At 52.9% G+C, this 20,804-nt stretch overlaps 10 protein-coding genes across 10 annotated transcripts; 5 read left to right on the forward strand and 5 right to left on the reverse strand.

Moving 5' to 3' along the window:
- Positions 1-2,285: 2,285 nt before the first annotated feature.
- TRIREDRAFT_77339 (uncharacterized protein) lies at positions 2,286-3,982 on the forward strand (the record flags this gene model as incomplete). The annotated part of the gene is made up of 5 exons (XM_006964832.1): positions 2,286-2,354; positions 2,453-2,620; positions 2,711-3,418; positions 3,485-3,784; positions 3,840-3,982. The coding sequence occupies exons 1-5, from the start codon at positions 2,312-2,314 to the stop codon at positions 3,980-3,982; spliced, it is 1,362 nt and encodes a 453-aa protein (XP_006964894.1). The 5' UTR covers positions 2,286-2,311.
- Positions 3,983-4,247: 265 nt separating this feature from the next.
- TRIREDRAFT_3641 (cystathionine beta-lyase/cystathionine gamma-synthase) lies at positions 4,248-6,214 on the reverse strand (the record flags this gene model as incomplete). The annotated part of the gene is made up of 3 exons (XM_006964744.1): positions 4,248-5,931; positions 6,004-6,098; positions 6,167-6,214. 3 exons carry the CDS (start codon positions 6,212-6,214, stop codon positions 4,248-4,250), a joined length of 1,827 nt encoding a protein of 608 aa, XP_006964806.1.
- A 687-nt stretch (positions 6,215-6,901) lies between these two features.
- TRIREDRAFT_22153 (uncharacterized protein) lies at positions 6,902-7,828 on the forward strand. The gene is made up of 3 exons (XM_006964770.1): positions 6,902-6,983; positions 7,058-7,276; positions 7,366-7,828. Exons 1-3 carry the CDS (start codon positions 6,907-6,909, stop codon positions 7,670-7,672), a joined length of 603 nt encoding a protein of 200 aa, XP_006964832.1. The 5' UTR covers positions 6,902-6,906; the 3' UTR covers positions 7,673-7,828.
- A 511-nt stretch (positions 7,829-8,339) lies between these two features.
- Positions 8,340-8,801, forward strand: TRIREDRAFT_60928 (uncharacterized protein; the record flags this gene model as incomplete). Its single annotated transcript, XM_006964833.1, has 2 exons — positions 8,340-8,474; positions 8,541-8,801. The coding sequence occupies 2 exons, from the start codon at positions 8,340-8,342 to the stop codon at positions 8,799-8,801; spliced, it is 396 nt and encodes a 131-aa protein (XP_006964895.1).
- Positions 8,802-9,182: 381 nt separating this feature from the next.
- On the reverse strand, positions 9,183-11,859 carry TRIREDRAFT_22154 (uncharacterized protein; the record flags this gene model as incomplete). Its single annotated transcript, XM_006964771.1, has 4 exons — positions 11,626-11,859; positions 10,491-11,532; positions 9,477-10,406; positions 9,183-9,403 (listed from the first exon to the last, which is right to left on the reverse strand). Exons 1-4 carry the CDS (start codon positions 11,713-11,715, stop codon positions 9,183-9,185), a joined length of 2,283 nt encoding a protein of 760 aa, XP_006964833.1. The 5' UTR covers positions 11,716-11,859.
- Positions 11,860-12,432: 573 nt separating this feature from the next.
- On the reverse strand, positions 12,433-13,471 carry TRIREDRAFT_61161 (uncharacterized protein; the record flags this gene model as incomplete). The annotated part of the gene is made up of 4 exons (XM_006964992.1): positions 12,433-12,880; positions 12,955-13,036; positions 13,095-13,232; positions 13,294-13,471. The coding sequence occupies 4 exons, from the start codon at positions 13,469-13,471 to the stop codon at positions 12,433-12,435; spliced, it is 846 nt and encodes a 281-aa protein (XP_006965054.1).
- A 564-nt stretch (positions 13,472-14,035) lies between these two features.
- On the forward strand, positions 14,036-14,725 carry TRIREDRAFT_47510 (uncharacterized protein). Its single transcript, XM_006964808.1, has 5 exons — positions 14,036-14,088; positions 14,170-14,302; positions 14,371-14,449; positions 14,512-14,553; positions 14,622-14,725. The coding sequence occupies exons 1-5, from the start codon at positions 14,066-14,068 to the stop codon at positions 14,654-14,656; spliced, it is 312 nt and encodes a 103-aa protein (XP_006964870.1). The 5' UTR covers positions 14,036-14,065; the 3' UTR covers positions 14,657-14,725.
- A 432-nt stretch (positions 14,726-15,157) lies between these two features.
- On the forward strand, positions 15,158-15,933 carry TRIREDRAFT_3645 (uncharacterized protein; the record flags this gene model as incomplete). The annotated part of the gene is made up of 5 exons (XM_006964745.1): positions 15,158-15,191; positions 15,292-15,374; positions 15,450-15,518; positions 15,589-15,681; positions 15,826-15,933. The coding sequence occupies 5 exons, from the start codon at positions 15,158-15,160 to the stop codon at positions 15,931-15,933; spliced, it is 387 nt and encodes a 128-aa protein (XP_006964807.1).
- Positions 15,934-16,078: 145 nt separating this feature from the next.
- On the reverse strand, positions 16,079-17,587 carry TRIREDRAFT_60815 (uncharacterized protein; the record flags this gene model as incomplete). Its single annotated transcript, XM_006964993.1, has 3 exons — positions 16,079-16,572; positions 16,641-16,782; positions 16,856-17,587. The coding sequence occupies 3 exons, from the start codon at positions 17,585-17,587 to the stop codon at positions 16,079-16,081; spliced, it is 1,368 nt and encodes a 455-aa protein (XP_006965055.1).
- A 1,061-nt stretch (positions 17,588-18,648) lies between these two features.
- On the reverse strand, positions 18,649-20,305 carry TRIREDRAFT_77353 (uncharacterized protein; the record flags this gene model as incomplete). The annotated part of the gene is made up of 9 exons (XM_006964994.1): positions 20,110-20,305; positions 20,038-20,051; positions 19,923-19,985; positions 19,760-19,854; positions 19,618-19,709; positions 19,420-19,561; positions 19,207-19,365; positions 18,808-19,143; positions 18,649-18,747 (listed from the first exon to the last, which is right to left on the reverse strand). Exons 1-9 carry the CDS (start codon positions 20,238-20,240, stop codon positions 18,649-18,651), a joined length of 1,131 nt encoding a protein of 376 aa, XP_006965056.1. The 5' UTR covers positions 20,241-20,305.
- Positions 20,306-20,804: the final 499 nt, after the last annotated feature.

The following is a 20,804-nucleotide window of genomic DNA, read 5'->3' on the forward strand; positions in this document are numbered from 1 at the left end:
TCGATGCTCTTCGAGTGCCGCTTATACTCGCACCCACAGGCTGTGCAAGCCCACACGTACTTGAAGTCGATCTCGTAGCTGTGCTTGGTGGTCACATTGATGCCCTGCGAAGCAAACGACTGGGAGCATTTTGCCGCCCATGCCTTGAACTCCTTGCCATGGGGATTATCCGTGATGCCATTGATCATGAAGTTGGCCAAATGGCAGAATTCGTGAGCTATGACATTCAACAGGCGCTGCTCGTCGTCAATGACCTTTTCAGAAAGCTCAATAGAAGAGTGGTGTCGATACTGCTTCACGCCCGCAGTCCCACTGTCGCCTGTTTGCTTCGAGACGATGGTCTCTCGCTTCCAGTTTGCTCGGCCGGCTGTAGTCTTGAGGGTGTTGCTCCAAACAATCTTGATACCGCCAGTTGACTCTGTCAGTTCTCCAATCTTGCCATGAGTGATTCGGGTATCGAGTTGGCAAAGAAAATCCGTTGCCAGTTGAGTTTTCTTGGCCTCAAAAGACTTCTTGGCCTGCTTGTTCGCAGCGGTCGTTTTCGAGGCTGTTCGTCGTGTAGGGCTGGTTTCGGAGATGATAGGCGGCTCATCCCACTCGTCATCTGAATCCAGTTGCCTAAGGATATCGGCGATATGGTTGTTTGCTCTTGGTAGAGCAGGCTTTGTCTCCTTGCTTCTATTGGGAGACAGTATGGGACAACTGGGTGTAGGATCGTCTACGTGTAAATCGTCCTCCCCTAGCAAAATATGCTGATCAATCGAGAGCCGTAAGAATGGTCGAATCACATCTTTCCCGGTCTTGGGCCGAGGAGACTGCGACCGCTGACTGTATCCCGTATTTCGACTCCCTTTGGATGGTACGTTGCGAGGCTGTTGCGCTACTGGTTCCTCTTGGTCACTGCTGTCTGAAATTTCGATTATGAGAAGCTGCGACTCGCGCACTTTCAGTGACTTGTCTCCGGAACTTGGGAGTGGAGTGGTTGAGGCTTCGCCGGCTTTCTTCAAAGGCTTTTGGGGGCGTGCTGTTGATGCTTGGGGCTCCTTTGTCGGACTTGTGCTGCTCCTATTCTTCTCAGTCGTGCGTGGCCGAGGCCTGGATTCCTGACCATGTACATTCCGATAGTGAGCTCGAGGTGTACCCTCTACTTGGTCTTTAACATCATTCCCGAGCTTGCTTGATGAGGGCCACCATCTCCTTTGTATGCCTTCTTTCGCCAAAGATGTAATGCTTTCTTTGCGTACCGTACGACTCAAGCGCAAGGAGGGGTCGGATTTTCTGTTGGCTAGCGCCTCTCTAGAGTCATCTTCATCTTCTTTTAGATTGATGGCTGTGATATCTCTCGAATTCGCATTCAGGATTGCCCTTGATCGCGAAGGCTGTAGCTGGGTGGTGCGGCCGGGAAGACGCGCCAGAAGCACGTCTAATTCAGGAAGTTCGTCATCGTCGCTGCTATAATAAGAGCTGCTTGGTTGAAACTCTGCCATAGTAAAGATGCAGTGCCATACATAACAGTACCATGGAGTTCAAAATAAGTGTCAAGTCTGCAAGCCGGTCGTGCTGCCGCTCGACGAACAAGCGTTTGTTTACTTTGCACGTGGATTGATGCCGGGCAACCGGCGCAACGGCGAGTGGAGCGGTGACACACTGGCCCGACGCTAGCGGAAAGGGAAAGTCAAAACGTGAGCCAAGCCTTCCTGGAATTAAAGCTGCCCGCTGCTCAACTTGCGGCAGGTTCGAGGCACTGGCGCAGTGTTCCTGCCGCATTCGTAGCGTGCATGCATACTGTGACATTCGGTTTCAGAGTGAGATCGACGTCTCACAAAAAAGAAATCCGGATTCAAGATCCCGATACTATTCTGAATACCTACTACTAGGTAGTAGAACATAATCACAAGTCAGCAAACGAAACTGCGTGATCCACGACAGGACGCGCGCGCTCACTCTTCCTGATCATTTGACGCTCAATAGCTTCGACCTCATGGCCTTTCTGTTCTCGCTAACCGCCGCTAGCAATACGTATGTACCTCGCCTGCGCTGAACCGTGTGCGGCTCGCCTAAAAAGCGCCGGGTTCTGTCGGCGTCGCCTTTTTTCTCCTTTGGCCTTGAACAGATCAGGATGATTCAACAACCGTGACCGGTTTTTTTCTCCACTTGGCCAGGCGACGGATATCATTGCTGCTAAACTAATTCGAAACCACACCCTGCGGTCTTCAACCTCTTGTTGCTCCAGAAATGGTCCGCTGGCAACCTTCTGTATCTTAGCAGGACAACACACATGTTCATGTTCGTAACATGAGGACCAGATGCCATGAAATTTGCCCATGAGCTTAAACAGTCGCTGGCCACTCAAGGTACCGTCACAGTCACCCCTGCCCTTTTGTCTCCTGAACGCCGTTGTGACGGCTTTGCGACTCCGCCATACAATCTGCTTACCGGAATCAAACTGCAGGCTTCCCGCCTCATTGGGTCGCCCATGCGATTCCCTACGGCCAGCTGAAGAAATGCCTCAAGAAAGTCCAGCGCGAGCTGCAAGAGCTGGGACTCGATGCCGAAACCTTGCGGGCGCTCCTCGATCCCAAGACGGACTCTCCAGTTGCCTTGAACTACAGCCTTAATCGTATGGTTCCCCTTTGCGATAGAAACCTTGGAGGGGCCCCCTCCTTCACAGCAGGCAGAATTCTCAACTAACTGCTGTCTGACTTTGAAGCATCCTCAAACTCCCAGATCGTCCGACCGAAATTGACAGTGGAAATTCATTTGCACGATGGCAACATTGTCGATGCGTCGCTTACGCCAGCCACTCGCCAATTCTTCGAGAAGATTTCTTCGAAACTCCCCCTCGACGGTTCTGACGCTGCCAAAGAGTCCAAACCGGCCGACAGCACGCCCACCGAGACGGTCGAGGAGGCGACGCCAGCCCCATCGCAAGCTCTTACGATTGCAAACCGCGCGGGGAAAGGCTATGATACCATCGAGGTGCCTCTCGTGTCCGATGGCGTCTTCTTCGACATCCTTCAAAACGATGTCAGTAGCCTAGACGCCCTCCAAGCCACCGAACGGGACCAGTTGAAGGAAGAGGTCAAGGACCTAGGGAAACAGGTGTCGCATGTGGCGCGGCCGGGTCGCTTCTCTAAAAGCGATCTCGATCGCTGGAGGCGGATATTCGAACTGTATCTTGATGCGGAGGTATTCTTTGCGACGCACGAGCGCGATCACGGAGCGCGATCCAGCCAGAAAGCTCTTCAACAGCTGCAGTGGTTTCAGAATCAGGTCCAGAAGCAGGAGCTTGTCAAGTCATTCAAACGACCAGAAAGCCGGGCCGCGTTTTCGAAGTTCTTGGAATTGAATCTCAATCTATTGAAACATCTGCAGTTCCAGGAACTAAATCTGCTAGCGATCACAAAGATATTGAAGAGTAAGAATGCGCTCCCCTTTTTTTTCGCCCCCTGGCTGGAATCTGAAGCTGATGAGTGTTGCACAGAGTTCGATAAACGAACGGCATTGGGCGTTTCGCGTGCGTTCCCGAGCGCAATCAGCTCCCGAAAGCTGTTGTCCGGAGATATCGCCAAAGAAGTGTGCGCGAGGATCTCAGACGAGCTGGTTTCTATTATACCCCAAGTCAACGACTACCTCTGCCCGATATGTTACGCGATTGCATATCAGCCAGTTCGTCTAGATTGCCAACACGTCTTTTGCATCCGCTGTTCAGTAAAGCTTCAGCGACGCCATGAGGAATACTGTCCCTTGTGCCGAGCTCGTGTCGTCATGGACGCTTCTGCTAGTGAGTTTGTCCTGTAGCCTACCGTGTATCTTTGATTGCTAACGGCGTCATGTAGAAAACATTGATTCTGAATTAGAAAAGTTTATGAGGAAGAACTTCCCCGCGGAAGTGAAGGAGAAGGAACGTGCTGATCAAATAGAACGGGGGATAGAGGAGTTTGGCCCGAGCTACAAACCGGCCGAATGCGCTGTAATGTGAGTAATGCTGAGCGACACATTTGGAGACACTTTAGAACTGTCTTTTAGAAGACGATAATGTTTACGATGTTACGACTCCAATGATTCTTTGGCATCTCTGCTCTGCATGTGTATGACCCTTAAAACAGGAGAACAACGAGTATCTCAACTCCTAGATGTATCCTTTGCAGCTACGCCTCCGTCACAGCTACCACTATCAAGGGCCCAGCATCGATTACCTGGTTTTGTCTTTGTCTATGAAAACTAACATCTGGCTTTGAATTGTTTTATGCAATTGTTACCGATTCGGCTGCTGCCAGAGCTTTCTTGAACAGGTGCTGCAGCTCCTCCGGCTCCTCCAAGCCCACACTAACACGAACCAGATTTGCGTCTACACCATACTGAGCCGCCCAGTCCAGCTCCTTGTAATGCGCCAACAAGACGTAGGGCGAGCAGAGTGTAAAGTTGCTCCCCAAGCTGGGTCCCTTTGCGGTATCCAAATTGTTATAGAAAACTTGCGCATACTGCGGGTGGGTGAAGACGACGGAGAGCAGCCCTCCATATCCGCCATCGGGCAGGCGACAAGCCTCGTAATTGGGTCTCGATGGGTTGTACTTGGGGTAGTAGACGGTCTTGACGAGCGGGTGGGTTCGCAGGATGTCGCAGATTGCTTCCGCGTTGGCATTGATGCGCTTCACTCGGCTCGAGAAGTCGCGGCTGTTCCTCTCCATGAAGAGGATATCCTCGACCCAGTACGTGTCTTCGTAGATTTGCTCCTCAAAGACCTTCTTGAGCACCCGGTAGTGTTTGCCTTCCGGGTTCAGGACTGTGCATCCGCCCATGACGTTTGAGTCGCCCGAGAAGATCTTGGTCAGGCTGCTGACGACGATGTCGGCGTACGGGAGGACGTTGACGTTGGCAAACGTGCCAATCGTCTCATCGACGACCACGGCAAAGTCATATTGGTCCGCCAGCTTGCGGATCCGCTTCAGATCCGGACAGGCGAGAAGGGGGTTCCCTGGGAACTCGCAAAAGAGGGCGAGGAAGCGCTGCCCGTCCTTGAGCGCGCCCTCGAGCTGGTCAAGTTCCTCCGACGAGGCGTGGCCATAGAGGACAGCGCCTGGACCAAACTTCTCGAGGACCTTGAGCGTGTCAATGTAGGGGAAGCCAAAGTTGATGCTCTTGCGCGAGCCCAGGGCGGCCAGGAGAGCACGGTGGGCGTTGAAGATGGCGTTCATGCCGCAGGGATACAGCAGGACGTCGGTCTCGTCGAGAGCCTCGATGCCTCGAGCGTTTGCCTCGCTGTTGGCCTTGGTGGGGTCGTCGTTCATGTCTGCATCGCCCGCGAGAGACCCGGCGATTCTCCTACGAATGGCGGACTTTGCGCGCGCGACTTGCGAAAGGTCGAGATTCCTTCCAAAACGCTCTTCGAGGAAATGGAAGCTCTCGCGTGCCTCTTCCGGATTCTCGGAAGACGAGGCGGGCCCCTTGTTTTCGGCGCCGGCTGAATTGATGCCGGCGGAGGAATTGGCTCGTGAATATCGCTTCGGGCCACGCAGGGGCTTCTCTTGGGGGGTTCGAGGAGGCTGTTGGGGTTGCTGTTCGCTGACGGGAACCAGTTGGCCGTGCTTGAACAGTTCATGGGAGAATTCAGCCCGTCGACTTGAAACCCCATCGCCAGTGTGTTGCCAGTACTCCTTTGCTACGGGAAAGGACTCCTGCGGGAAGATGATGCCGGAGATGGTGGGTGAAAGCTGCTTCAAGAGCGGAGAGACGTCCTTGGAAGCGTCGAGCGCAAGATCAACCACATGGATCTGGCTGGCGATTTCTGGAGTCACTCGCGGGCGCATAAAGTCCAGGCATCTTCGAGCAGCGGCCGCCGTAGGGAACAACAGGATGCGCTGGCCGGGCTGTCCGTAAGCTGCGAGAAGGTCTTTGGAGAGGGCCTCGATGCTCTTGTGGATGAAGAATCTAGGGGATGGATCAACTTGTGAGCGAACGGCTGTCACTAAGACACATTCTTGTCTCGTGGCTGTTACTCACCGAGGATAACCAGTAACCATTCGGCTGACGACTCGCGGTTCGCCTTCTTCATAGTCGACGTTGGCCTGCCATGTTGGCAGAGACACACTCACGGCCTAGAACAGAGACAAGATGCTTCAGTAAGTCAGTTGCCAACAAGTGAGGGCTGAGAGAGGCAACTTACATGAGCCGTATCTGGAGGTATAGATTCTCCCAGTGAGATTACAGGCATTGTGAGAAAAAAAATTCGAAACGCCTTCTTTTTGTATTCTCCGAACGCTAGGTACCTCTTTATATGTCTATAGGTAGTTATGGGGAGTAGATGGTCGAAATTGAGCAGAGCAAGCAATTGACTATATAGTAATGTTCTCACTTGGAGTGAGAGACCAGGAAATTGATTGTTTGGTTATAAAATGAGTCATTAGATTGACGCTCCCGCTACCCACTTTACATAGATGCATATCGGAGGCTGTCAAATGCTACTTTAATAAACCATCAATAGATACAGCAGACTCTTACTCAATTCCTGGAGGGCTCCTTTCAGTGACACTTTTAAGCGAATACCGTTATCCGCAAAGTCGTTGAACCCCAATTCTTGCGAGCATAAAGCTGTTGATTGTACAAGCGTGACACGTGCAACGTTCTGTACTATATGCAAGGCATTCGCTAAGGCTGAACTCGCATACAATGCGCATCGAGTCCGGTGATGTCATTTGATTACCCCACCGTTGTATCAAAGTAGGTACCTAGTAGTAGTACAGAGCGATAGTCGCAAGGCGTCTCGAATAATAAATCAGTCTCCAGCTGCGCGCAACCGATCTGCCGCCTAAGCGCATGTTTACAACTACTATCTATCGTCCCAGCTCCCTTTATAACATAAACATAACAAAGGACCAGACAATAACGATACACACCACCATCGCCATGTCAAGTTATCGCAACATTCCCCTCTACGGCGGCGCAGTCACCTGCGACCTGCCCAAACGCTTCGCAGACGTCAGGTCAGCAGCAGCAGCTACAACTCGCGGCGCATCTCTCTCCATACTGACTTACAGCTAACGCTCCCTTCTCGCAGCAAGCTGAGACAAGTCCCCGACCACCAGGAAGTCTGGATCGACAAGGACGGCTTCACGAGCATCATCTTTGACATCACAGAGCGCGTCGGCGAGCCCGGCTCCGGGCCCGAGATTGACGGCCGGGCCATGACGACGCACCTCGAGGACATGGTCGGCTCCGACATCAACACGGTCAAGATCTGGAACACGGCCGAGACGGAGTTTACACGCATGCAAGAGTAATTTTTCCAACCCCATCTAAGCACCCTTCCAAGGCCCTTTTGCGCACACACTGACAAACCGGGGGGAGGCGAAACCCCAAAAACAGCCTGAAACTCCCCGCATACACCCTCATCGCGACGCAGACCCCCCACGCCGCCAGCGACCAGGCCTCGGCGCCCGACTTCACAGCCATCACCATGACCCTGCTGCGCCTCGAGAAGGAAGACACCGACATCCTCATCACCATCAACGTGCCCCACATCAAGGGCGAGTACGACGCCGACGAGGTCGACCTCGAACTCGGCAAGCAGGGCAAGCTCATCGGCGACGCCGTCGAGATTGCGGCGCGCATCTGGGAGACGTTTGAGATTAAGGACTGGGGGCTTTTCGGCGAGACGGCGAGACACCATTAGAGCCAAAAGGGAGGGGGGACTTTTAATCGAAAATAAAAGAGGTGGGATAACCTGAGGATGGAGGAGGGCCCTCTCTGTGGTATATCTATACACTACGTGATTTGGTTCATCTACTCAAAGGGAATAACGCTCCCCCATACTTTATGATAATAAGGAATATGCCATGACCATCTATAGCGGCAGAATATAAAGCGATAAATATGCAAGCATCATTCAACTCCCTTTTATACCAGACCAAAAGGCCTACTTACACACATTGGGGGACTTTATACAACTACTAAATGCTCACTTGAGGCTGCTACCTACAGTGCTGCTAATCGATAAGACTTCCCTCGGCACTAGACGACCTCTGATTGGGTCCCACGCCGGATTAACTCCGGCAACGACCTCCTCGGCACATGGCGATACGGCTTAGTGTCTGCAGATAACCTCCCGCCCAAAGGAAAATCAAGGCTTGGAACATGTATTGCTCCGGCTTGCTGGTATCTATCTAGTAGTAGTAGTCGCAAACTTTTAGTATGACGACGAGGTTGTTTGCGATCCACAGGGCAATGAATCGTCTCCGGGGGCAGCGATAATCACTGAGCAATTGTTGAAACATTGTTCGTTCTCATCTTGAAAGATATATACAGCCCATATATATATATCACAAAGGGAAAAAAAAAAAATGTCCTCACAAGTGGCCAAGGCCGCCCGGCGCGTGACCCACGAGCTTCACGGCGTCGTCGTGTCTGCAGGCCTGATGCAAAAGACCGTCAAGGTCCGAGTCGGCGGTCAGAAATGGAACAAGGTCATCAACAAGGTGTGTAGACGCCGCGACAATTGGCTCTCGAGCCGCCCTCGCTCTGGCTGACAAGGATTCGAACAGTGGTTCGCAGACCCCAAGCACTACCTCGTACACGATCCCAACTCCTCCCTCCGCACCGGCGACGTCGTCTCCATCGTCCCCGGCTGGCCGACCTCCAAGCACAAGCGCCACGTCATCAAGAACATCATTGCGCCATTCGGCACTCCCGTCGAAGAGCGACCACCAATTCCCACATTAGAAGAGCGCATCGCCGAGCGAGAGGCCAAGCGGGCCACCAAGGCCGAGCGCAGGATGAAGGCCAAAGAAGAGCAGAAGCAGTAAATGTCCAAGTCTCATGGCAGAGAAACAGAGCAGGAAAAGAGGACATCGAAAAATCACAATCCCCAGTTGGCAAGCGCAACAGGGCTGTATGAATAGATCGGGTGGCATGTACCCATGTTGGATTTATTAGCGAAGGAATGCTCATTAGTTTGCTTCCAATCAACAGCCAAGAGGATAGCAATATAGCGCCTCTTGAATCAACTCCCGCACATATCCGCTGTGGAATCAAGTCATCAAGATTCGCGACGCACGCCGTATACGCTCGCCAAACGTCTATCAAGTCCCGCTCTATTTTGTAAACATACCTGCCGACCGTCAGGTCAAGGTAGCCCTGACTGAACATGAACCAGGTGCTGTCTCCTGTTGCCAGCTCAGGTTCGTTTAGCCACCACGCTCGCCAAACTTCTCGGCCCATTCTTCGTACTCCCTCAAGCCTTCCTTGTCAACACTGGGTCGGATCGACTTCAAGCTCTGCTCAAAGTCCGACAGGTCCATGGGTCGGATTTCGTCCTTTGTCATGTATAGCAGAGCCTCGCCTAAAGATCTTAACGGCCCCATGGCTGCGTCCTTGGCAAGAGCTGTGATATCGGAGCCTGAGAATCCTATCACGCAACCGGTGTTAGCTAAACATGGCGCCAAGCAAAGGTCACAACAGGACAGAAAAGAAATGCTTACCATCGGTCAACTGTACAAGCTTTGATATATCTTCTTCTGTTAGGCTGTGGTTCTGCTGACGTAGCAATGTCCTGAGGTGAGTCTCTCGTGTCTGCGGCTCGGGCAGTGGAATATACTGGCGGCGCACAAATCGTCGCCGTGCGGCCTCGTCAATTGCCCATGGCAAATTTGTAGCAGCCAACACCAAGACCCTTTGAGCTTCATTCCGCGGATTTGCACTGCTGCTCGTCTCTCGACCAGCAGCTGCTCGCTGAAGCTCACTCCACTGTATGAGAAACTCCGTCTTGATCCTTCTGGTCGCCTCATGCTCGCCAGCATCTGATCGATGGGACAAGAGTGAGTCGATCTCGTCAACAAAAATGATACTGGGAGCAAGCGCCTTGGCGAGACCGAAAAGCGCCCTGACCAGCTTCTCAGACTCTCCCAGATACTTGCTTGTCAAGCTGCTGGCAGAAATGGAGAAGAAGGTGGACTTGGATTCGGTGGCAACAGCGCGTGCCAGCATCGTCTTGCCAGTTCCTGGTGGTCCAAACAAGAGCATCCCGCGAGCTGGCTCGCGTAGGCCCATGAACAGATCTGGCCGTAGAAACGGGTAGACTACTGTCTCTCGCAAGGAATTCTTCGCAACCTCCAGGCCAGCAATGTCGCTCCAGTGGACTTCATCTCCTTGGACAACGATATCGTTGAGAATCTGTTTTGCGGCGCTTTCGTCTATCCCTGGGGGCAGATTCTTGAGAATAGCCGCCGTCGATGTCTTCTTGTCATTTTTATCAGTTTGCTTTTCCCTCGCCGTACTCTCGACAACGTCTTCAGTTGAGCGGCGCCCACTATATCTCCGTTTCAAGGGCTCAGGCTTTGTTCGAGGCGTCTCGGCACCATAGCTCGACGTGTACAAGTATGATTGCCTGGGATCCTCTCGGAGCCCATCTCCTGGTTCGGTGACGTATTTGTATAATAGTGGACTGTCCTCATCGAATCGTTTGCTCCTTGTGGTACTACTGGAACCTTTCTGACCAGCGGATGTTCCAAAATAGCTGCCAGCACCAGCTTTGGTGCTCCCTCTCCTGCTTTGACTTGGTGTTTCCTCGAAACCAAACGACCTTCGAGGCGTTTGATATTGCTCTGACTTACTGGGCGTTCGATACAGCGTCGAGGTTTCTGGGTTGTTTGAGGACGTTAAGGCGCTTGACGCTGCACTAATAGACAGAACCGAAGGTTGTGGGAGGCGAGTCTCGTCGGTCACGGTCACCATGTTCCATTTCTGAGGCGACGTGCGTGAAGATCTTGGCTCGTAAACTTGCGTCGGCCGTTGTGAACTGGGCGAGCCGCGTTCCATCGACGGGCGCGGTGCGGGACTTGATTTCGGCGACCGCCCTTCAGGAGCAAAGGGCCTCAAAAAGGTGTTTTGGGCTGCCGAAGAGTTCCATGCCAACGTGGCGGCCTTGCTTGGCCCATCCGCCGCAGGCCTGCTCGATTTGCGAATAACCGACGGCCGATCGCTGGTCTTCTTGGACCGCAGTGTTGTCCTCATTGTGTGCCTCTCCGGGCTCGAAGGACGGGCTAGGTTGTCGCTCTGCGAGCCGGGCAGATCAGGCGTCCGCGAGCTGGGACGCGAGTAGGACCGCTGCGTCGATGAATCGGCAGGGGTGCTACGGACCCTCCTGATCGTGTCTTCAGATGACGTCATTGCGTCGAGTGAAGCCCTGGGGGAGAAGACAGGACGTGAGAGTTCCGAGTATTTGACGGCAGGAATCGTGCCTTGTCCTATCGTCCCCGAGGCCTGGTTGGTGCTGCTGCCTGAGGCCTGCGTGGTGGTCGGGGTGGCGTAGTCGCGGCTCGCCGAGGCGGCACAGCTGTCCTCGCGAGACAGCCTAAGCGCTTCGAGAAGATCAAGCCTTTCCTTGCATTGTAGTTCCAGCTCTTTCAGCGCGTCTATCAGGGCGGCGTCCGTGTCGGTGTAGGATACGGAGAGTCGCGGTGCGTTTGGCGATGCGTAGTATTCATTTATTCGTCGAAGCGCGGCTCTCCAGTGTCGAGTCGCCTCGGCTTCATCGCCCTACGCCGTGGTCAGTGCGAGCCGATGGACAAAATGCAGTGGGAAAGAAGTTCTGCGAGGAGGAAGAAAACACGGTCCATCGTCGCTTTGTACCTGGTCTTCGTAATACACAGCCTTTGAGCAGCTGAGGTAACTGTGATCGTAGATCTTCTGGAGGGCGACGATGTCTCTGTTGCTGAGCATTGCATGGAGCCAGAGCCAGAGCCAGAGCCAGAGTCCGAGGCGGGCAGTTGATCAAGTCTTCGTCGCGTTCTGTCCAACCACCTTGTGCAGCGCGATGATATCGATATCACGGGGGGAGAGAGCAGTCGCAGCTTATTGCCTTTTGATGGCCCAGTGTTAATCCATGTGCGGCTTTCAGAGCAGTTGAAAGGAGTGACATGCGACAGCGGACTCAGCCAGCAGGTACTATACTTGAGCAGATGGCGCACTGGGGCTTTCCTCCCGGTCTGCAAGCGTCGGCTACTTTTTTTTAGTAGATCTACCAGCTTGAAGTCGTCCGTCTGAAGTACTTCGTAATCGTTCACACGTAAGGTAACCATATCCAGATGCACAGCCCCACCTCGCCGACTCTCGCAACTTGAGACACGGCACCTGATTTCAGAAGTCACGACGTTTGTCACATGCCAGCAATTGAATGATTGTGTTCTTTACTCATATGTGTACCTAGTTCTTCGGCCACAGTATATGTCTGCAGCAGCATCAAGTTACTCGCTAGGGTGAAATCAAGTGTCAACAACGCCAGAAATCGTGGTTTACTTCAAGCTGTTACTCCGTGCTTTAATCCATATAGATACTCCTTTCTCAAGGTGACGGTTGGATCAGCAAAGGTGGTTAACCCAACGTCGATCTGGTTTGATACACATCCAAATGGCTGGCTTTCATGAAGCCGCTCCTATATCAAGAACTCCCTCCGACGAGCTCTACTGGAGCGCTCGCAACGGGGCGGTTGGTGGTCGGCAATACTCCGAATCGGCCATACGTCTTCTGGTCAACGCTGATATAGTGCGGCAATATGGCGAGGAGGTTTAAACGAGATTCGATCCAGCGAAGCGCCCACTCTGGAGGCGCAAGCAGCTTCACGTAACCAAGGCCAGCTATGAATAAGCAACGTGTTAGTGATGAGAACAGCGGCGAATGTGCGAATTCCGTGACCATACCAACGTAGCCAACGGCAACGCCGCAGAGATGCCCCAGCAGGCTTGTGTTTGGTACCAGCGCGGCAACAACCACAATCATGAGAAGGGGCGTCGTCCAGGTGGGAAGGTGATATGTCCCAATCACCAGATACGGGTTCGATTTATACGTTCGGATCGCTTCCATGCCTAACAGCAAAAACACCCACATGCTGACCACCGTGCGTTAATATCAGGAATACATGAAGCTGTTCAGACACGTGGTAAGGGGGGTGGGGGATTCTACCTGGCACCCATAACGGCATGGTTGGCACGGAGAATGGCAATCTCAATGAAGAGATACAGAACGGCGGGAATCGTAGTCAATGCTGCTTCCGTTAGACCATCGGCATAACGACTGGGTCCGAAGATGCTGGATATCCTTACGCCCAAAGAAGAGTGCCAGCGTAGTCAGGGTTCCATATTCGCTTTCGAACCGTTCCATCAACGGCGCCAACGCAACGGCGTTGAGGACGGCATGGAAGAAGTTGAGATGCACGAGAGGGAAAGTGTTCAATCGGTAGCCTAGGTAGGGTCCAGTCAGAAGCAAGCTCCCTCCAAGTGTGTCAGGGCATGACGGCTTCACCTGTAGCAAAGGAGATCTTGTCGGGGATCAGAGAGCCCCAGAGCCGGACATCCCAGTAGCCGGGCAAGCTAAGCAGCCAGAACGCCGCGATGCTCAGCAGGATGGCGCGGGTGAAGAGAGGCAAGCGAAGGACGTATGACCGTGCCCGCAGGGTATTGAAGCCTTGGATACTCGGCATCGCTGCTCGTGCGCCAGTCAAACTCGGTCCCCCAAGTATCCGGCACTTGGTCGACGGCACAACTACTGCGCCTAGGGAGTTGGGTGATGGGTATGGAACAGACCAAGTCGATCTTGATGCAAGGCTGTCTGTCCGATCCAACAAGCGCTAGGCGATTAAGTAATATTGTAGATTTATGGAGACGGCTACTTCAACATCACTTGGAAGTCTTGACAGGAACTTTGATGTCGATACGTGGATCAATCAGTTCATGATCGGAACCACTCTCCATAGCTAGGCAAAGAACAATTGCTGTTCATCTTGTAAACCAAACCAAGGTTGATGCAAATGAACCACTTTCTTTGTTGGTCAAGTACCTAGGGGTCAATTCTCTGTTGTGGTGACTTCTCATGCTAGGTCCCTTTTCGGCCATGGTGGGCTACCTAGGTACATACCTATAGTACTCGTACAGAACAAGCAGTTCGCGTTGGTGCCTTAGAACTTGTCGCCCAGCGTAAGGCAGCCAATTTCACATCCGTGTGCCGACCATCAACCTTGCCGATAGACGCACCTCAAACTCCACGGTCTTCTACCCAGGACCACCATCTAGCCAACATGACGACGCGACAAGCCGCTCTGTCAGTACCACGACCAGAATCACTCCTCCCGCCCGCTTGACGTGCTCGCTTCTAACCGACAGCCTGCCCCCCGGTTTCTAGGTCGCTATACCGTCGCTCATTGAAGCTTGCGCTGGACTGGGCCGTCCACCGTCACCTATGGCGAGGCCAGGCGCTCTACATCCGATCCCTCTTTGAAGCCAACAGGAAGGTCACCGACCCTCGCCAGCAGAGAGTCAGTCAACAGCATCAGTTCCAAGAAACGAAGAGGGGGTTCCGAGACACTAATCCGCCCATTCCCAGGCTCTGTTAGCGGAGACGGAAAAGTTGCTCGAAAGCTGGAAGCACCCCGACCCATACGTTCCGCCATGCGCGCCCGGAGGTCAGACACCGCAAAGCGATTGCCTATATAGGACGTTTTCAATGGCTAATTGAAAGCAACAGGATCCAAATTTGAGCGGAATCTGCCATCTCCGATTTTAGACCGTAAGAGCCAATGCCCTCCCTTACGCCCTCGCTGCGCCTTTGTTTCGCCTGCTAATTGCCTTTGGTAGCCCCTCCTCACCACGCAAACCAAAACCATCATTGAAGGCTGCGCGTGCGACGAAAATTAGATTCCGAGTATATATCAATCAAAAAAATATCAATACATTTCTTCAAAACTTCAAGCGCATATCATTGGCTTCTGTAGAGCTGCAAGAATGTCAATTCCAGAAGTACATGTATTACGTGATGTACTAGAAGGGGAGTGCAAGCTGAGATGTGAAGCGTGCCTTGTCCGCCGAGAAGTGGCATACCATCCATGTAGTGAGCTGCAATGCAGCAAGTGATGCACTTTTCTCCCAATACTAGAGGGCTATTATATGATATTACTCGATAGTAGTAATATACGGGATCCAATGGCTGCAGTGATGTAATAAGCAAGCAGGAAGCCCCTCTTTATATGCCTTGCTCCAATATCAATTGCCGCCCGTTTTAGGCTCATACCTTAGGTACTCAACTCTAGCTTCTCAACTCTCTTCAGCTCAACTCATACCTACCTGCTTGTGTGCTTTCTCCCACTTCAAAAGCAAAATCATAATTTAGAGCCATGGCTGCTTGTATCTTCTGCCGCATCATCAAGGGTAAGAACAGCTAAGGGCAACTTCATCCAGCAACGCCAGCAACAACAGCACACACAGCTACCCCTCCCACTTCGGCATCGCTAACAGCTTCTACACACAGGCGAGATCCCGGCCCTGAAGCTCTTTGAGAGCGAAAAGACTCTCGCATTCCTCGACATCGGGCCTCTCAGCAAGGGCCATGCTGTAAAGATCCATCCCGCTCGCCCAGAGCCACACTCCTTCTGAACTGCCTCAACTAACGTTGCCCTCCTCGTCCAGCTCGTCATCCCCAAGTTTCACGGCGCAAAGCTCCACGATATCCCCGACGACCAGCTGTCCGAGATTCTGGTATTGCATCCACGCAACCATTCAACTCTGCTTGCCACGGAATTTTGCTAACCATGTTTGCGTCATCCAGCCTACCATCAAGAAGCTAGTCGCAGCTACTGGAGCCAGCGACTACAATGTCCTCCAGAACAACGGCACCATTGCCCACCAGCAGGTGCATCACGTAAGTTTCTTGCCACTTTCAAGGCACTGTAAATCACAAGCTGACGTTTACCTGCACAGGTTCATTTCCACATGGTGAGCCTCATCAAGCCTTTGATAATAAGGAAATCCCTGCCTTTTGATGTAGCTAATCTTCTCCGACTAGATCCCGAAGCCCAATGAGACCGAGGGCCTGGGCATCTCCTGGCCTTCCCAATCTGGAGACATGGAGCAGCTCAAACAGCTGTGTGAGGACATCAAGTCCAAGATGTAGATATCTCTGTGTTGAACCACAGATGTGCACCACAAGTAGTATATGAGAAATGAGAAAGAAGCATCAGATATGTCTATTTATCACCAAGTGAATGCGTAGAAACCTAAGTCTATCCAGAATTATATTGACGCACACGGCTCTTTCTCTAATCCAAGTCATCGATTGATGTGTTTTGATTCCCATTCTCGCCGGCAGCCGCTGGCTTCTTCGCCGGCTCATACCATTTCGGTCCGGCAATGCCCTGTAATATTCCCTGTCTGTCGTAGAGAGAGCGTGCGCGCAGATAGGGGTCGAGTCTCCAATAGTCCTCTTTGAGCTGTGTCGCCAGCTTGTTCCGCTTGGCCAAGACGTCTTTGCTTCCTTCGGGCTGGTTTATCCACTGCAGAGTCGCCTCCTCGTACTCTTTGACAAGCTTCTGCTTCTCCGTCAGCAGCTTCTCCCTGGTCTCGGTGTCCTTCATCAGGTCATTCTCGCCAGGGACGGGCTCGACATATTGGTATTCCCAGTCCTCGTCGCCTCCAAGCTCCTTGATAATGCGCGTAGGCTCGATGAACTCTTGCAGCTCGTTTTTGTTGTTTGTAAAGTGAACTTTAGCCGCCACGACCGGGTCCAGCCAGCCCCGAATGATCTTCCAAATTCCTGATGCCAGTGTCAGTTGCCGTGTCTTTTTTCACGTGTCGCTGTCAAACATCACTGCATTCACTTACCTTGGAATATCCATGGTGCGTTGTGGACAAGCACAGCTCCCAGGGATTCGGGGTAGTTGGCCTCAAAGCACTTGATCATGAATTTGACAGGGGTATAGTCCATGTTTGCCATGGAGAAGTTCGTCATGTCGAAGATGATTGTCTGCACGATACCATCAGCAAAGCATTCAACGGGTGTCCCACACGACATGTTGTTCCAGCAGAGAGTAACATACCGCCGTATCCACGGGTGGTCTCAGCATCATTCTCGCCGTCTCAATCAAGTAGACAGTATACCGCTCCAGACTCTCTTCACACTGCTCTCCCTGCCGATGGAGGCGGACTCTCACCACGCACAGCGGCCGGCCCTGCTTATCCTCACCATGCAGAAAGCTCTTGCCCATGCGGAGCTGCGCCATGAAGTCTTCCCCAACCTTCTTAGCGTCGCCTGTGCCCTCCTGCGCATTCACCAGAGCGCCGCCCTCACCATTCGCCATGATGTCGCTGTCCACCTTCATGTCAGTGTGTCGCCAGCTCATGGTAGACACCAGCATGACGAGGGCCTTGTCCACATCCCACTTGCGGGCGCGGAGGAAGCGCAGGGCGAGGGCATCTGGGTGGTCATGCTTCACCATGCTCCAGAACGTCTCGCGGATGGATTCGGGGCTTTGGCTGGCAAGAACCTCTTGGAAGTGCTTGTTCTGGCCGTACTTGTCGTCTTCCACGGTGTCGGTTGACGAACTGGACTTATCGTTGCCCTTCCTCTTAAAGACACCGAAGCGCCTCTTCTTCTGGCCGTCAGCCTCCGCCGCTTCCGCCTTTTCGCGAGCCGCAGCATCCGCACTGGCGGCGCCATTGTCGTCGAGAACGCCGCAGAGCTGGAAGAAGGCCTGCCACAACTGGCGCAGCTTCTCTTCCTGCTCTGGGGTGAGGTTGCCCACGCGCCCGGGTGCCATTTGCTCCGGCATGTCGTCAGAAAGCGATGCTGCGATTGCGACTTCTTCTGCGGTTGCAGTGTCTGCTGTAGGCTTCCGGAAGTCTACTGCCGCTGCGTAGGAGATGGCGACTACGGCAAAGAGAACTACGGCGCCGGCAGTGAATGTGAGACTGCTGTGAAGGTCGAGGTTGTTGCGGCCAGTCCGGGTTGGCTTGCGACAACGTGAATATGATGCGCTCTGCCGGGCTGCGAGGGTTGTCGCTGCGGAAGAATCGCAGGTGTAAGTGCTCGTGATGCCTTGCTTATTGCCTTGCTTATTGACCTCACGTGCTCGCAAATTGGAGGCACGAGAGTCGACCGGAGCGGACGAGGCGAAAGTCGATCGGCGCGGCGTGGGGAAGCGCAAAAGCCCGGGCAATCCAGTGACTACTAGTAGTAGTGCAGAAGGCCGCGGTGCCCTGGGGGTCGTCTTGGTCACTTGCAAGCACAGGCACAATGGTCTTGCTGGAGGCCTCATGTGCAATTCGGAGACTCGGGCGCAGTTTGTGCTGCGGTTGGAAGAGGTGAGGCGTGTGACGACGGAGAGTTTTTGGCAACCAACGCGGGCAGCCAAGTAATAGATTAAGAGTCGCGGGTGGTATTATGGAGGCACTACGTAATTTTTAATAAGATTGTGCCTTGTACCTTGACGCCAACACATGGCCGCGCCAGGAACAAAGTTACCTTGAAGGCTTGGGCAGGTTTTAGCATGTTTTTTGCGCCAAGGCGCCTCCTGGAAGTTCAGCTTCCTCTTGAGAGGCTGTGCTCTGCAGGATTCAATATCACGGATTGGGTATTACTATAGTGACAGACCCAACATGCATAACACAGGTATTGGAGGTTCCAGTAGAGCCTGAGTAATTGCTTTGCCTTTTTTTTTTTTGTTCTTCTTCTTCTTCCTCGTTTTGTATCCCCTTCTTCAAGAATCCGAATGTTGTTTTTGTAAGAATAAAGGAACCAATGTACGCAACATCCAGAGCACTTGTTCTCTCCTTGGTTTTAGTAGTAATAATATTGTATATACTCCCTCGTAGATGTACAGATGCGTCTTTCTTACAGCTCATCCAACACATGGATGTACTTCTTGTCCTCCCTCTTCTCCTTCTCTGTCGCAGGGGGCAGGTCGTAGTAGTTGGAGCTTCGGAATCCTTGCTATAGGATCAAATTAGCCGTCTGACCACCGCATCAAGTTTCAGGAAACACGGCACTTACCAGGTAGTGGTACGTAAAGTTAGCAATGTCGCCCGGCTCGACACCGAGGTCGGCGAATGTGCTTGCTTCAGGGTCAATGACCTGGTCGATGAACTCTCGCTCCACCTCGTCCGCAGACAGGGTGTGCCACCACAGGTACTTGTTGAGGAGCCCAGCCACTGGCTTCAAAATGGCCTTGGGCACGTTGATGTGTCGTCGCTTCTTGAAGATTTCCTTGTCCACCAAAGCCGCAACCTCTGCCAAGCTGTACTGCTTGGGTCCGTACAGCTCGAAAGTCTTGCCGGCCGTGGAGTCGTCATACAGCATCTTCTCCAGAGCAGCACCGACGTCAATGGACTACGAAGCTCGTCAGCATGAATGCAGAAACACCTTATAGCTCAAGGCTCGGGGGGTGCTTACGTGGACTGGCCAGAACTTTTGCTGCATGTTGTTGGCGGTAAAGAGGTTCAGAACGGAGGCGAGCTTCAGCAGAAGGTTGTCCTCAAATCCGAAGACAGGGGCTGGTCGCACGATGGTGGTCTCTGGGAAGATGCTTCTGGCAACGAGCTCTCCTCGTCCCTGAGATGGTGTAGGTCAGCTCCGTCTTTCCCTAGCTATACACGAGGAGCGTACCTTTGTCGCAAAGAACTCAGAGGTCGAGTTGGGGTTGGCGTTGTGAGACGAGACGTGGATATAACGATCAACGTCATACTTGGCAACAGCCTCGGCGATGCGCTCGGTTCCTTCGACGTGCACGTCCTCCAGCGTAAAGTTCCTGTCGCGGTTTAGCATGCCGTTGAGGTCGAGATATTGTTCGATGGTGGTTCGTACTTGGTAGGATAGTCTCGGCCAACCAGGTTGTACACAACGTCCGAGTGCCTGACGCTTGCTTCGATGGAAGCCGTGTTTCGAAGATCATATTCCTGCCAGCGCATCAGAATCGAGCCGTCCAAGGCGTCGGGGACAGACATACAATGAAAATAACGCGGCCGAGGTCTCCAGTGAGCTTCAAGTGTCGCTTTGTCATTTCTTCGCGGAAAGGGACAACAACGGTACATCCTTGACGGGCTATGACAGAGTAGTCAGCGACAGCACAAGCACGGAGTGAGCGCCAATTCTCTCATCCAGAAACATACCAAGGCGGTTTACGATATACCGGCCCAATTGACCCGTCGCGCCGAACACCGTCGCAGTGTGACCTACACCGGCCGTTAGCCTCCTATCCTCGATCGTGGAATGCGTCGACCGTACCTCCAAGAGATGATCTAAGACAGCATGTTAATTGACTTCCTCTCCCAGCATCAGTTGCGTGGCGTGGCTTACCGGCCGCCCTGGACTCGCAGAATGGTTTTGCCAGTGCGTGTGATGGCAACATCGGATAGGGATCGCTTGCCGCTGGCGCCGGCGGCGACGGAGCTGCGAAGAGCCCCTCGAGAGAGCGTAGAGAGCACCATGGTGGCCGAATTCACAGCAGGGAGCGACTGGTGAGGTCCTTGAGCTGGCCAATTCGGGATCGTTGGTGAGGCTGCCGATTTGTCCCTGCCCACCAAAGATCATACAAGCCGTGAGGTTCGAAATAAGTTGGAGGTGCGCCACATTGGGGCGGTGCGCTAGTCCTGCTTGAGTAGCAAAATTGATGCTAGTTAAAAATTCCGACAAATGGGCTTCACCGAATTAATAAATATGAAGCAAGCCGCGGTATCTTGATGCTTGTCATCTACCTACCTGTTACCAATATCTACTCAGCTCTACCTTGAGGATATTTATGATACGGCCCAAATACGTAGGAGTACTACAAGGGCATTTATGTCCAGTTCGCGTATTTGCATTGCAATGACAAACTTACCTTGAGACTTTTGAGGCTTGCAGGCAGAGTTTGGGTTGACGAGGCTTTATTAGGTAATCAGAGCTCAACGAGCTTGATGTCGCCCCTTATATAAGCAGAATGGCAGGCCATTAATACGCGGTTATACCTGGAATTCGTGCCCGGTAGTCACTCCCAAGCCTTCACTAGTCCA

The sequence above is a fragment of the Trichoderma reesei genome (assembly GCF_000167675.1).
Source record: "Trichoderma reesei QM6a unplaced genomic scaffold TRIREscaffold_8, whole genome shotgun sequence".
NCBI lineage: Eukaryota > Fungi > Ascomycota > Sordariomycetes > Hypocreales > Hypocreaceae > Trichoderma > Trichoderma reesei.

Bases quoted from the DNA above. Each gene is read 5' to 3' on its own strand.
- TRIREDRAFT_47510 (XM_006964808.1), top strand. From the start codon at position 14,066: ATGACGACGCGACAAGCCGCTCT. The intron at 14,303-14,370 runs GTCAGTCAACAG...GCCCATTCCCAG, and splicing joins CCGACCCTCGCCAGCAGAGA to GCTCTGTTAGCGGAGACGGA. The intron at 14,450-14,511 runs GTCAGACACCGC...TGAAAGCAACAG, and splicing joins TCCGCCATGCGCGCCCGGAG to GATCCAAATTTGAGCGGAAT.
- TRIREDRAFT_22153 (XM_006964770.1), top strand. From the start codon at position 6,907: ATGTCAAGTTATCGCAACATTCCCCTCTACGGCGGCGCAGTCACCTGC. The intron at 6,984-7,057 runs GTCAGCAGCAGC...CCCTTCTCGCAG, and splicing joins AAACGCTTCGCAGACGTCAG to CAAGCTGAGACAAGTCCCCG. The intron at 7,277-7,365 runs GTAATTTTTCCA...CCCCAAAAACAG, and splicing joins GAGTTTACACGCATGCAAGA to CCTGAAACTCCCCGCATACA.